At 39.0% G+C, this 13,422-nt stretch overlaps 2 protein-coding genes across 3 annotated transcripts in view; both read right to left on the bottom strand.

Moving 5' to 3' along the window:
* The window catches only part of osbpl6 (oxysterol binding protein-like 6), a 37,740-nt gene extending 32,439 nt beyond the window's left edge, over positions 1 to 5,301 (bottom strand). Inside the window, exon 1 of the mRNA XM_048238235.1 lies at positions 5,006 to 5,301. The gene's annotated coding sequence lies outside the window, so the exon portion shown is untranslated. The remainder of the gene's footprint in view (positions 1 to 5,005) is intronic.
* A 3,898-nt stretch (positions 5,302 to 9,199) lies between these two features.
* On the bottom strand, positions 9,200 to 12,851 carry rbm45 (RNA binding motif protein 45). 2 transcript variants are annotated; one of them, XM_048240071.1, is made up of 10 exons: positions 12,372 to 12,851; positions 12,138 to 12,260; positions 11,879 to 12,005; positions 11,647 to 11,769; positions 11,344 to 11,511; positions 11,062 to 11,191; positions 10,852 to 10,948; positions 10,578 to 10,741; positions 10,248 to 10,458; positions 9,200 to 9,508 (listed from the first exon to the last, which is right to left on the bottom strand). In XM_048240071.1, exons 1-9 carry the CDS (start codon positions 12,639 to 12,641, stop codon positions 10,266 to 10,268), a joined length of 1,395 nt encoding a protein of 464 aa, XP_048096028.1. In that variant the 5' UTR covers positions 12,642 to 12,851; the 3' UTR covers positions 9,200 to 9,508; positions 10,248 to 10,265. The 2 variants fall into 2 exon arrangements, with proteins under 2 accessions (XP_048096028.1, XP_048096027.1); XM_048240070.1 differs by having other exon boundaries at positions 11,344 to 11,514; positions 12,372 to 12,850.
* Between the last annotated feature and the right edge of the window lie 571 nt (positions 12,852 to 13,422).

The raw sequence follows: 13,422 nt of genomic DNA, 5'->3' as shown, positions 1-13,422 counted from the left end.
ATCAATGTTCAAAGATGTTAGTACCTTTTCATAACCCGCACTGGGAATCACATCATGAAATGCAAAAGACTGGAAATTAATTCTTCAACATATAAAATATAGCCTCTAGGAAACATCAATCACACAAATGACTTATTGCTCAGGCTTCTGACCAAAATGTTTTAAGGAAAAATTCAGGAGAAACAAAATGTGTGAAGGCCTGAGAGCTGCCGTCTGTCAACTTAAGCATTTCAGGGTGACAACAACAACAACCTGTCTATGGCACTGGAGGAGGTAAGAAATTTCCACATTTATGTACAGCCCTGGTAAAGATGGGTAAAGGAAGGCTTTACAAAGAATCAAATACTGGGGTGCCAATAATTGTGTGGGATATTTCTTTATGGGAATTTTTCTTCTCATAAATGTGTTTCTATTCAGGGTTGGATTTTTCCTAATTTTTTACACTGTGAAACTAAGATAAAACGGCAAAAGATATATTAATTATACCTCTTTTTACAAGGGGTGCACAATGTGCCCTGTATTTACACTCCACTGTGCAGGAAATCCCACCAATCAATTATGTAACTAATGTTAATGTAAACACCTTACCTTTAATTTCATTAGTGGTATTCTGATGGATTTCATTTTAGAGCTGTGTGCAATAAAAAGTGTTTCATACAATGCTGTTATCCAAGTGTTTTGACAGCTGTCATAATTATACTTTTTAGTAGTAAAAGCTAACCAGTATTAATATGGCAGCAGTCAATTACTAGCTGTAAATAAATGTTTACGTATACTCCAAAACATCTGCATACACACAACATGGATAGGTTTGTGTGTTTCCAATATATGCTGGTTATGCTGATGCACATCTCCCAGCGTATCTACAGCAGAGACTTTTATAGGTTTAGTTTCTTTTTCTCTACCCTTTCATACCAGTTTAATCCTCTAACAGCAATAGATATCTACCTTCAAATACTGTTGCTGGTAATCTAATCAGCTATGATTCACTGAAGCATGAAATAAAGAAAAACTCATTTTTTCCATGGGTCTCCTTTTGGCCTTCATATCTAGGCTGACTGCTAGCTAGTCCCTCTCCAAGGAGTCCGCCATATTGCACTGCCACCATGATACAAACCAAAACACTTTTCACATTGTTACGTCATTCAACTCAACCTCAACACTAGGCTACACACTGCACAGACACACACAGTGGGTCCATGTTTGTAAGATAAGATAAGAATAAATTAAGAAAAATGACATTAACATTTCACAAGTGGAAATTTCAAGACAAAATGGTGGAGTTTTAGTGGTGTATGTAAGGATGTTTTGGATGTACTTTCTGCTGAGGCAGACTAGGCTGAAGAGCCACATCTGTGTAATTAGCTTGGCCTCATAGAAAACACACAAACACACACACACACGTCACCTCCAGGGCAACTGAATTGGGCATTTCCCACAGCTCAGCAGAATGTTTACTGGCAGTGTAACACCCTGTGGAGTAACTCGCAAGGCCGTCCCCATCCCCCAATGTCCCTGGGCTTTGACTCTCATATGTTCCTCTAGTCTTTTCAAGCATTGGTGATTTTATATGCAGCCACACAGCTGTGTTAGTCTATAGTACATCAAGCTACAGTATCCTTTACCTGATAATCGCAACAACAAAAAAAAAACTGAAAGTTTTTCAATAAGACTCACAAATACATTGATAAGATTTCCAGAGACTTTCTGTCATGGATTGGAGACTGCATGAGTAGGCTACTTCAAACCTGGCCTGGTGTTTTTATTGTGAATGTGAATTCTTGTGAGCAAGGGTGTTGCTTGCTTGTGATTAAAATAATCTAATTGGATCCTCTGTGCAACCATCCAGGTCTTGGGTTGTCGAAGCTCATTAAATTGAACACAGGAGACACCACAGCCAGTTTGCGGATAAACAAAGATGCATTCAAAGGCAACTGAGGAAATAACACTAATGATGTGACAGAAGGTGGTTATGAAGAGCGGGACAGAGATTAAAGATGCCGGCTAGAGTTATTCTCATGTTTAGCCAACTCTACCGGCACTCAGCAAAACAGCTGGGAGAGTGGTATCACTGACTTTAACATATTACAAGTGAGGTAACATGATTCAATTTATTCAGACTACGGTCGAAGATGGTCACATAAAGTGTATGAGTGATGTTAGCTCACAGACATTTGGTCATTAGCAATTTGGTCATTAGTGACATTGTTTGTGTCTCTCTCAGATTGGACATTGATTTGCATCCAACAGTTCTGTTGCAGATGATGAGTAACCCATGGTAACAGTTCTCCCGAAGCACTTGGTAGTCCATGTTTTATTCAAACTTTTTAAGTAAAATCTTCATCTAGCCTACAACAATTTGATCTGTCTGCACACTAGTGCAATAGCTACATGTGGCATTAGCACAGCAAAGGCTATTCAAATATAAGGCCGTAACAATATATAGATTAGTTGACAACTATTACAGTTTTTCTCAGTCGCTTTGGTGCTTTTCTCAGATCAGAATGAAAATTCTCATAACTATTAGTCCAACCTCCACAACATTTAGTCATTTGTGCACATCATAGTAGCAATTTCACCTTCCTCTGAACAAATTGCAAATGCTTTTGAACATGTATCAGTTGCTTTGTCATGTCAGTCAAAATGAACTATACTTATGGATGCTGAATAGTCGTTCCCAATAAAAACTAATAGTCTTCATTTCATTGCTTGAGTCATTACATACAAAATTGGTGAACTAATTATCAAATTCTGTCACAATGCTGTAGAATTGCAAAGAGCATATACAGTAAAACTGTGAAACGTACATATTCAGTGTCTTGTACTCACTTACTCCCCTAACTACAGCAATTTGTCTGTCTGTCTTGAGCATTTTCAGGCAGTGTCAGAGTTCTGACCTTTTTTGCATGGGAAAACACTGAGAGCAAACTGTCATAATGAAAACATGACAAAGCCATTTGACTATCTTGTTCATAAACGATGGTGTCAAGACTTCTCATTTTCATGACACTGGCAGTTTCATTGACATAAATACTTGCTTTTGAGGAATGGACTATCCATTTTGAGCAAGTGACGTGCTTTTGCAGGTTATCCACTAGGTTTTGCAGTTTGCACTAATTGTTTTGAGAAATGCACTAACTGCTGTGCAAATGTTAATAGTGATGTGAGAAAAGCACCAAAGCGACTAAGAAAAACTGTAAATTAATCCCCAATTATTTTGATAATCTATTGGGTTTATTGTCTTTTTGTTTAAGAATATGACTCCAAATTTGATGATTGCAGCTTCATAAACTTTAATATTTTTGCTTTTCTTACTGTAATCTAAATATCAAAGTTCAAAATCCCTGTACACAGCCCTTCTTTTTCCAGGTGCTGATGATGTGTAGGACTATTAAAACCTCAAAAAAGAGTATACATCGCACACTAGAGGAGGTCTTTTTGCTGATTTGATTTGCGAGATAATAATGTACAGTTGAATCACCTATGAAAATAATCATTAGTTGCAGCTCTAGGACCATATAGAACCATTGGTCTGTGTATCAAAATCCATATAGTGGTTATAGAGATGAACACATACATTTTGCACTTTGTCTACACAGCCATTGCAAAATGATCAAAAATGTCAAACCAACCAAAACAAAATCAAGGTCTTTCAAGATGAGGTGATCTGTTCAGTGCACTTCTCAAAAGCACTGAATGCAGGTGGTTGTAATGATGACTGCTGTGACCCTCATCAATAAGGAAGTCAGCAGAGCAGGAATATAACTGGTGGACAACCACCACCTAATCGCTGTCCCGAGAGCACATCATTGGCCTTGTGTACCATCATAGCTTAGTCTACCTCTACTAGTTGTGATTACTCCAGTCTGTTGCATAATTAAAAGACTTTGTAATTAGCAGTTCACTTTAGACAGAAGGAACACTTTCCTAGTATTTCAACAGGGATGATTTCGGTTACATTCGAAATGTTGCCTAATAGCCTCATTCAGTAAGTGATTTGACAAGCCCGTTAGGCCTCTGAGTGACAGTTACGTGTTTGAAGCCATATGTGGCATAATTGATGCATCATGACAATGTCAATATTAAAAAAGTGAAATAATGTGGTTGAGTTAGGCCTGGGCATAGGCTACTGTTTTGAGCCAAATGCTGCCACACTATCTTTTTACAAATCCTTCCTAAATGAGTAGGCCTAGGCTACTGTATTTTATCCGTCTTCTTCCAGTCAGGGCTGGTTTGACAGGACATCTAGCCTATCAGATAGGCTGGAGTTACGTTGTTTTTGCCAAACCCTGAAAGGATAATTTCCGAATGGTATTCTGGTGATGGTTCGACCTTTAATGACTCGCTGAGGCGCCTTCTTCAGTGCCCTGTTTCTACGTGACTGACTGACTGATGAAGTTTCCCCCCAAAGTCCTACTTTGAAGCACAGTCCATTACTCATCCTAAAGGCTTTCAATCCAGTGAGATCTGTGGCCGTATGCGTCATCTCATGATGAAGTAGGCTAGGCCTATGCCCTCTGTGGAATAATATCAACCCAAATCAGCGGAGGTTATGACAGGTAGCCTGGCCAACAACTGAATAGCTACCACAATAGCATATTGTTATGCGCAGTTACATTTTCTCTTCAATCAGGTAGTCTAAGGCGCAGGACGCAGCTCAGTGATCACTGTCCTTACCGTTATGTGTAGGCTGTTATTACCTCATCATAGCCTACACTGTCGCCAAGGACTGAAGCAAATCTTCAGTAATCACTACATATTGCCTTACGAACCTTGCATCATCTTAACAGACACGGGGAGGTTTTTGGATTTGGTTTTCTCACAGGGGTGACTCATAAATGTTATTTTAAAAACAGAAATCGATGTATGTCTGCCGTGTACGTTGCGTGTTATGCGTATGATAAACCATCGCTCAAGTATGGCGTAATAAACCTAATCTACTGAATGAGCTAAAATATTGGCCGTAGCCTCTCTATACAATGAGCATCACGGCGTCAACGCTTACCAACGGTTTGCTGGATTGACCATGTCTTGCCTCTTCTTGGCGCAGGAAACGATGCTCTTGACTTGCCAATATATGCAATAAGCCGTTTTCTTCTATTAGAGTATAGGAGTTTTGCCTTGACCGTCCTTGTCGAAAAACATTGTTGTCCTTAAGAACACAATAAAGTCCTTAGAAGAACGGCATAAAGTCGAAAAAGTGCTGGGTATGGTTGAATTTGAACGCAGGTAGACGGATGCTTGGCGACGCTCCTCCCTGCAGCAAGGATGACTTCAGGAGCGAAATAAAGACTGGAGTGGATCATGACTCTAGAATGGACTGATGGTGAACAAAACAAGGACCTGGAGTAGGTTACAGGCACGACGAAGCAGTAGGGGTTTTCTCTAAATGTTAAGTCCATGAAATCATTTTAAAATTACAGTGTTTCTGCAGGTTAAATAGGCTCAATATTGAACTATTGCTTTATCTGTGGCACGTTTGTTTACGTTCAAGAAAGCCCCGTCTTTGGTTCTATGACAAACCAAATCTAGGCTATAACCATTGGCTAATTGCACGGTTCACGTCATCTTAGTGTCAAATTGTCATTAAAAGTCTTGAAGCATTTTGAGAACACTCAGGCCTACACTGCACCTTTAAATGACGTTGTCAGTAAAGGAACAACAGAAACAACACCATAGCTGTTACAATTACAAGTGAAGAGTTAATAATAATAATAATAATAATAATTAATAATAATAATAATAATAATAATAATAATAATAATAAAGAATAATGTATATGGGCCTAGACTTGTACTATTAGACACAAAGTGTAGTTAATATGCATTTAGCACACATGCAGGTTAACAGCCACTTGGAACCTGGCTTGACAAGCCTTTAATTATCATAGGCCTATCCATATGTGCCACCTAGTGGAAGGAATAAGTAGCCTATTCAGCCCAGAGCCATATGAATCAATTACTTGCTTTAACATAATTAAAATGTTTAGATTTTATTGAAATGTGTACTTTGTAGCCCAGCTAAGACCAGTCGAGTTGCCCAGTCTATTCAGTCATTAGTCAAACATCCTGATTACATTAAAAATATATGAATAGACAATGGATGAGTTAATTGTGTGTCCTATCCACTACAACCCTGAATCCAAAAAAGTTGGGATGTTGTGTAAAATGCAAATAAAAACAGAACGTGATCATCTGTAAATCTCGTAAACCCATATTTAGCTGCAAAAGACATAGACAACATATCAAATGGAAAATATAAGCATTTTGAATTTGATGCAACACGTCTCAAAAAAAAGTTTGGACGAGGGCAACAAAATGCTGGAAAAGTTGTGTAATGATAAAAATAACAGGAGGAACATTTTCACAACTATTTAGATTAACTGCCACCATGATGGGGTATAAAAAGAGAATCTCAGATAGGCAGAGTCTTTCAGAAGTAAAGATATGGAGATATTCATCACTCTGTGTAAACCTGAGAAAATTATGAAAAAATATAAGAATAATGCTTCTTAACATGAAACTGTGTAGCATTTGGGGATTTCATCATACACATAATATCATTAAAATACTCAAAGAATCCAGAGAAATAGGTGAAAACAGAGGACAGGGCTGAAAAACAATATTGGATGGCCATGATCTTTTGGACCTCAGATAGCCCTGCATTAAAACCTATATTTCTGTAAAGAAAATCATATGGGCTCAGGAAAACTTCCGATAATCACTGTTAAGACGCACAGTTTGATGCTTCATTCACAAATGCTAATGTAAACTCTAACCTGACTAATGTAATGTAATGTAACTCTAACCTGACTAATGAGTCTGGGACACGATAATTCACTAACGCAGGGGTTCCCAAACTTTTCCGTGACAAGGCCTCCCAATACCATAGGTTCTGGTCAAGGCCCCCCAATACCATAGGTTCTGGTCAAGGCCCCCTTTTGCAAGAGGTCTTATTAAATGACAATTATACAGCAAATATAAAAATAAATTAAGCTCATACTTCATTTAGCCTCAAGCACTTCGCAATGGAGCATACAGTGTGTGAAAATTGCATTTCAGGGTCGTTGACCCGTCCCAATTTTTTTGAGACATGTTGCTGGCATTACATTCAAAATTAATTTATGTGAGAATTATGTGTAATAAAGTGGAAAGTTTTGAACATGTTAAGAAAAAGCAGTACACCAAGGCAAAGAAAGGAAAGGAACAAGCTAAAATATGAAAGTAGTTACAAAGTAATTATCCCTTTGTGCAAATTGATATAAGCCGGGTTAGTACATATTGATGGACAATAAAAAGGTGTCACACAAGAAACATCTCATGATGGGTAAAAGCAAAGAGCTCTCCCAACACCTTCACAACCTTATTGTTGCAAAACATGGAATGTTACAGATGCATTTCAAAACTTCAACTTCAACATATCTTCCAGTGGCATTGGGGCCATTAGTGGAAGGAACATCATTGCATAATCAACCAGCCACACACAGGAGCTCCTCGCAAGATTTCTGACCAGGGGGTCAGAAGGATAGTCAGAAGAGCCCAAGACCCAACCCCGCACGACTCCATTACTGAAGAAAAACATGTAGAAGCTCACTTGAAGTTGCTACACAACATTTGGACAAGCCTACGAAATACTGAGAGAACGTAGTATGGTCAGACAAGAGCAAAATTTAACTTTTTATATGTCATACTACACACCATGTTTGAGGAGAAATAGCACTACAGTACATCACCCTAAAAATACCATACAAACAGTGAGGTTTGGAGGTGAAGGCATCATGGTGTGGGGCTGTTTTTCATTTTATGGTAATGGCAGACTTGAAGGAATGATGAATGGAGTCATTTTTTTCCAGAGGAATCTTGCCATCCAGGAGGATGAGACATGGGTAGACCTCTGACAGGACAACGATCCAAAGCATACAGCAATGGAAACTCTCAACTGGTTTCAGTGAAAGGAAATCAAGGCCCTGACTTAAATCTAATTGAACCTTGGAAGGAACTAAAGATCATGATTCACAAGAGGAACCCCTTTGGGCCATTTTTTTATGTGTTTAAAATGGGCCAAAATCTACACCTGAAATGAGGTTTCTAGGCCAAGTATACTTGCGTATACAAGGAATTTGGTCTTTGCTGTGAATTAGTGAACACACAGTGCGATGAAGCACACACTACCCCGGAGTAGTGAGCTGCCTTGCTAGAGTGGCGCTTGGGGAGCAGTGAGGGGTTAGGTGCCTTGCTCAAGGGCACTTCAGACGTTCCTACTGGTCTTGGATCGAACCAGCAACCCTTCGGTTCCAAGCCCTAAGCAGTAGGCCACGACTGCCCCATTTAATACCATATAGACCCTACAATTTCTCCTTTAGTACTTTATGTGAAGTTTTGATGTTTGATTGTTGTCACTTGTGCAGGGAAAGGGACCTGATGATTTAACAGTCAGTACAAAGTTTTACTTGAGGAATAAACCTGTCTGAAAGTCTTTGAGATGTTACAAGCCAACACTGCCTCATTTAAATGTAACTTGTTTCTAAGCTGCTCTTTTTTGCGATCAGCCTGCTTAATATCATAAATATAGACACTCCAAAAATACCCTCTGGTAACCAAATACTATGTCATATATGCCATCTGTAGAAATTATAGTCTAATAGTTATTGTTCAAGTGTGTTCAATGTATGATAGAATGTCCCACTTTGAGGTATGTTTATAGGCAGCATGTTTTGTATCAAATTGTTGATGGTGAGTGTGTATTGCACTTCTAAAAAACATGGCCACTCAAGTTACCACTGTTTTGGTCTCTGGGATAACAGCAAAACAGCTTTGATAACACCAACTATATGGCCAAAACTTGCTAGAAAGATTGCCATGTGCTGCTGTTGGCATCTGAAGAGGTTTTGCATGCAAGTAGTGCCCAGTTTCAAACTCTGTACTAGAGGCTATAAGTAGTGGGACTGACCCATGACGGAGATCGAATGAGGACACGGTGGTCAAATGCTTTCTACGGAGAGTAAGACCTTTAAGACCTTCGATGATAATAACCTGTCTGTGCCAGAAGGTTCAAATAACCTCAGCCCTCACTACTATCCATGTAGCCGTGGTGTTAAGCATGGACCCTAAAATTAGCTTCTGTTGCCATTCCAAATGAGTACAATTAACATTAAAACATAAATATAGAATTACCTAAATCAATCTCATGACAAGCCAGATGTTGTGTTTTGTTTTTTATTATCAACACATACAATGGACAATATATCTACATATATTTTTTTCTTATAAATAGATGAGACACTAAATTGTTGTGGTGGTCTCTCCTTACGTTTTCTCTACTGGACTGCATTAGAACATTGATAACTTAAAATACTGAAAATGACTGAAAATTGAAAATTACTTGAAATTTATCTCACTACTATAAGCCACATCAAGAACAAAAAGTATGGAAGTCACTGTCCATAGCTAGAGGTCGTGTCATCATTTATGTCCGTCCAGTCATGTAGCAGGTCATGTCATTTAAATCTCTGGAAGAAGAAAAACATTATACCCAAAATTATACAAGATCAATGATGTCTCACTTATGCAGTCTCTCTTCTTCAACAGTATGTCAAAGTCCAAGTACAACCTATACTACAGTGTTAAGTGACTTTAGTTACACATTCATAGAAGCCATTCATAAAGGTTGCTGTTTTATGTCATCATGCTACTAGGCAGAAAAGACCTTCAGAGCAAAAACCATACTGACTAAAACCAAGACCTTGGTCTGTATACCTCGAAGGTTCATTTTCCTAGTTTTCATATAGGAACCATGGCTCTGACATTTTATCAGCAAGCTTTGACATTCCATCAACATTACCTGAAATAGGCTGGCAGAAGTTAAAATATATCAAATGTCATATCCTTTCACTGTTGAAGAAGCCACTATTTGCCTTTCTAATCATACTGCAGGGTGTATCTGCTAAAAGGTAAGACCGCATTACCATGAAAATTTGTCTATGATCACTAGAAATGCTCCATAAAATCTGCAAGAGGCTCCAGAACAATGAATCTGTCCGCTGGGCCCGTGGTCGTTGAGAGAAAGACATTATATTTAACAACATTAAGCCAGAAAAATAACCTTGAAAAACATTTCACAGAAATAAAATTGTACTGGTGAAAATCATCTTCCAAAGAGCAAATAACTTGATTCAACTAACATAAGGTTTTACCGCTGAAACTAAATTTTGCCTTCATTACCATACCTTACCCTGAGAGATGACTTACCTAGTTCTGCACTGGATGTTAGTATGTCCTCTGACGTTTGTGAGACTCTTCCTTTGGTGGGTCAGCCAACATCACCTTCATCTTCACTCCGTTCACAACCTTCCCATGCAAGGCTGCCATGGCATCGTTGGCATGTTTCCTATCCGCATACTTCATATAACCCACATTCCGCCCAGGAACCAGGTACACTTCAACCAAAGATCCAAAACGACTGAAAAACAGGGAAAAGGGGAATGGGGGTGTTTTTGTTATAACAGGATTGGCAATTATCTGAGGTATCCTATACAGTCTATGTACAGTCATCAGTGTAACTATTATTTTCACCCATACCAAAACACATCTTCAAGCACATCGACTGGAAGAGGTGAAGGGTTGAATATGACGAAGAGGCGTTCTTTAACCACACTGTCTGAGGGGGCCATCTTCTTCACAGGGGGAAGATTGACATCGGTCTGAACTCTGGGCTTTTGTGAAGTAGCAACGGGGGTATAACCCTACAGGGAAATGCCCAAGTAATAGCAAAACACCTGACAAGTATTAGCAAAACAATCTCTACAAGAACATTTGATGAGCGGAAACATCTCTGGTGAGAATAACTCCTTACAGTGCTGGTCTTCATAAGCTGGGGCCCTGTGGGCCCATTCCACACCATGGACATCATCTGTGCAGCCACCAGCTGCATGGCCATCTTTCCCACCGGACTGAGCAAACCGAGAGATAAGACATGACAGAGTGTCGCTAAAGTGCTTCAAGTCAAACAAAAGCATAGCGACAGAACAAAAGGCAAATAGTATAGTAACAAACTGCACCACACCTGGTCCTGTCCTCCCCATCGTCAACATAAGTCACAACAAGACGATTACCAGGTGGGTATTCAAAGCCGTTCAGCTTCTCTTTAGCATATACGGCAGAGCCAAGGTTGTTGTATCGAATCATTGCTTGTCCTGACAATTACAAGAACATGAGAAACATTTCAGTTTATGAGAAGATTTTTCATCATTCATGTTTGGTGTTAATAACAAATAATTTAGACAAGATTATGAAATGCAGTCAAGAGACACCACAGGTCCGGGATGCGTAGTAACTGGTATATTACCCTTGCTGAACCCATACTGATCTCGTTGCATCTCACAGTAGTCCATCCCTGGGATCAGATCAAAGAGACTGTAGACCTGCTCCTGTGTAATGGCCGCCCTTGAAGACACCATCAAACATCTGGTGATCATGTCACTATTCCACATGTCCCCTGATGTGTAGTTGTTATCTGCTGTACAAAACATGGACTACATTTAGATGCATACTACAATGCAATGCAATTGAACAGTTATATAAAAACAAAAGAATGAAAGAGTGAATGACTGCAAGAAAAATCTCATGCTGAAGAGAAGAAAGACAGTACCACTAAAAGGATATCCACTCATTCCTGATTCATTGGCCATATGTTCAGATCTAGAGTTGCCAAAATATTCATTTTCTGTTGTTGAAGTTTTGGTTCTTGGCTCAGCAAGGATTGCTCTAAACGCTGTTGAAGTATGAAGAAATACATCAGAGACAAAAAGGACACTTTGCATGCAATTAAACAACAGTGTTCTGTTAATTCATAGACATTGATGCAGGTAAACTATTCTTACTTTTGTCACAGTTCTCTATGGCCATTGCTGCTTGTGATGGCTTATGGAACCGCACATATCCAAGTCCTTTGCTTTCTCCAGTCAGTTTGTTCTTTATAATAATACAATACTCTATGTCTCCATAGTCCTGTGCAATAATAATAATAATAATAATAAAGAAGTATTAAACAAAATGCTGCTTTTCTTCACAAGCAAGCCTTTCAAAAAGAACAGCGGGCAGGCACAATGAAAGGCTTCAAGTCAGCGGAACAGCTCTCACCTTGAAAGTTTCTTTCATGTCTTCCTCTGTGAATGTCTTTGGGATCATTACAAAGATCCTAGTCAACTCCTCATCCTCTACATCTCTATGGCTTCCCGATGACCTGGACTGAGCGATGAACACCTGATAGAGGGAGGAAATACGTGTTAAGCATGCAGCGTTTTGAGCAGAAGGTTAATACCATGAAGACTAGGCTCAGGCTGAGATGGTAACGCCAGCTAACTATACCCACACCTTGATGGGTTTGGTTCCTTCAACCAAACATTTTCCGTGCATTTCTTCCATGGCAGTGCAAGCTTGTGAGGATTTGGAGAATTTTACAAAGGCCACTCCTTTGGACTCTTTCGTATGTTTGTCTTTTACCACCCATATGTCCTGGATCTCCCCAAACGTAGAAAAATGATCTCGAATAGTGTCTTCGGTGATCGATTTGCTAGTTACTAAAAACAACCTGCTATTAGGTGGGTCATCCAAATACGAAGATGGTTTGGTGTTGTCTTCCATTTTGAATCAACTTACAATTACAATAACTTCAGTCACACGAAATCTTCCAAAATGCCTTATAACCTGGGATAAATGTATTATTTATAATAAATTCCAGGAAAATTGAAGATCTATGCAAAAACACGGAAAACCAGATAGACATTTATAGAAAAACACACGACTAGAATTTCAACGGGCTCACGTGATCTAGTATCGTCTAACCCAGTATCGCGCTCAGTGGTCCCCCTATCGGTTTGGCATGTGTTTGAGAACTCATTTCTTCTTCTTCTTCTTCTTCTTTTTTATATGGCGGTTGGCAACCAGCTTTTTGGTGCATTACCGCCACCATCTGGACTGGAGTGTGGATCAAATGGTCATCCTACACTTTCCTAAATTCTTTTAAATAACCCAGTTACCTTCAAAAAAAAAAACAAAAGGAAAAACAAATTTCACCTGATTCTCTTTGCAGTATATCATTCAAATTTAATGTCATCTGGATTTCACCAAGTTGTGAGATAAATCTTTGTCTGGCTTGATGGTACTCAGGACAAAACATAATTACATGCTCTATGGTCTCTTGACTATTACAATATTCACACATTCCATCAACATGCTTTTTCATGGTAACTAATGTTCTGTTTAATCCTGTATGTCCTAGCCTCATTCTGGACACCACATCTTCTTCTTGCTTGCTTCTGCATGTATTCCTGCTCCTCCCCACCTTTCCTTGAATACTATGCAGGTGTCTTCCAGACTGTTAAGTTATCCCATACAAATTGCCATTTTTCATTTATTTTAGCTT

Source organism: Alosa alosa, chromosome 3 (assembly GCF_017589495.1).
Source record: "Alosa alosa isolate M-15738 ecotype Scorff River chromosome 3, AALO_Geno_1.1, whole genome shotgun sequence".
NCBI classification, from domain to species: domain Eukaryota; kingdom Metazoa; phylum Chordata; class Actinopteri; order Clupeiformes; family Clupeidae; genus Alosa; species Alosa alosa.
This window is presented reverse-complemented; position numbering and strand designations above follow the sequence as displayed.

Bases quoted from the DNA above. Each gene is read 5' to 3' on its own strand.
- rbm45 (XM_048240070.1), bottom strand. From the start codon at position 12,641: ATGGAAGACAACACCAAACCATCTTCGTATTTGGATGACCCACCTAAT. The intron at 11,515-11,646 runs GTACTGTCTTTC...TGTTTTGTACAG, and splicing joins GAGTGGATATCCTTTTAGTG to CAGATAACAACTACACATCA. The intron at 10,742-10,851 runs GTAAGGAGTTAT...ATTTCCCTGTAG, and splicing joins AGCTTATGAAGACCAGCACT to GGTTATACCCCCGTTGCTAC.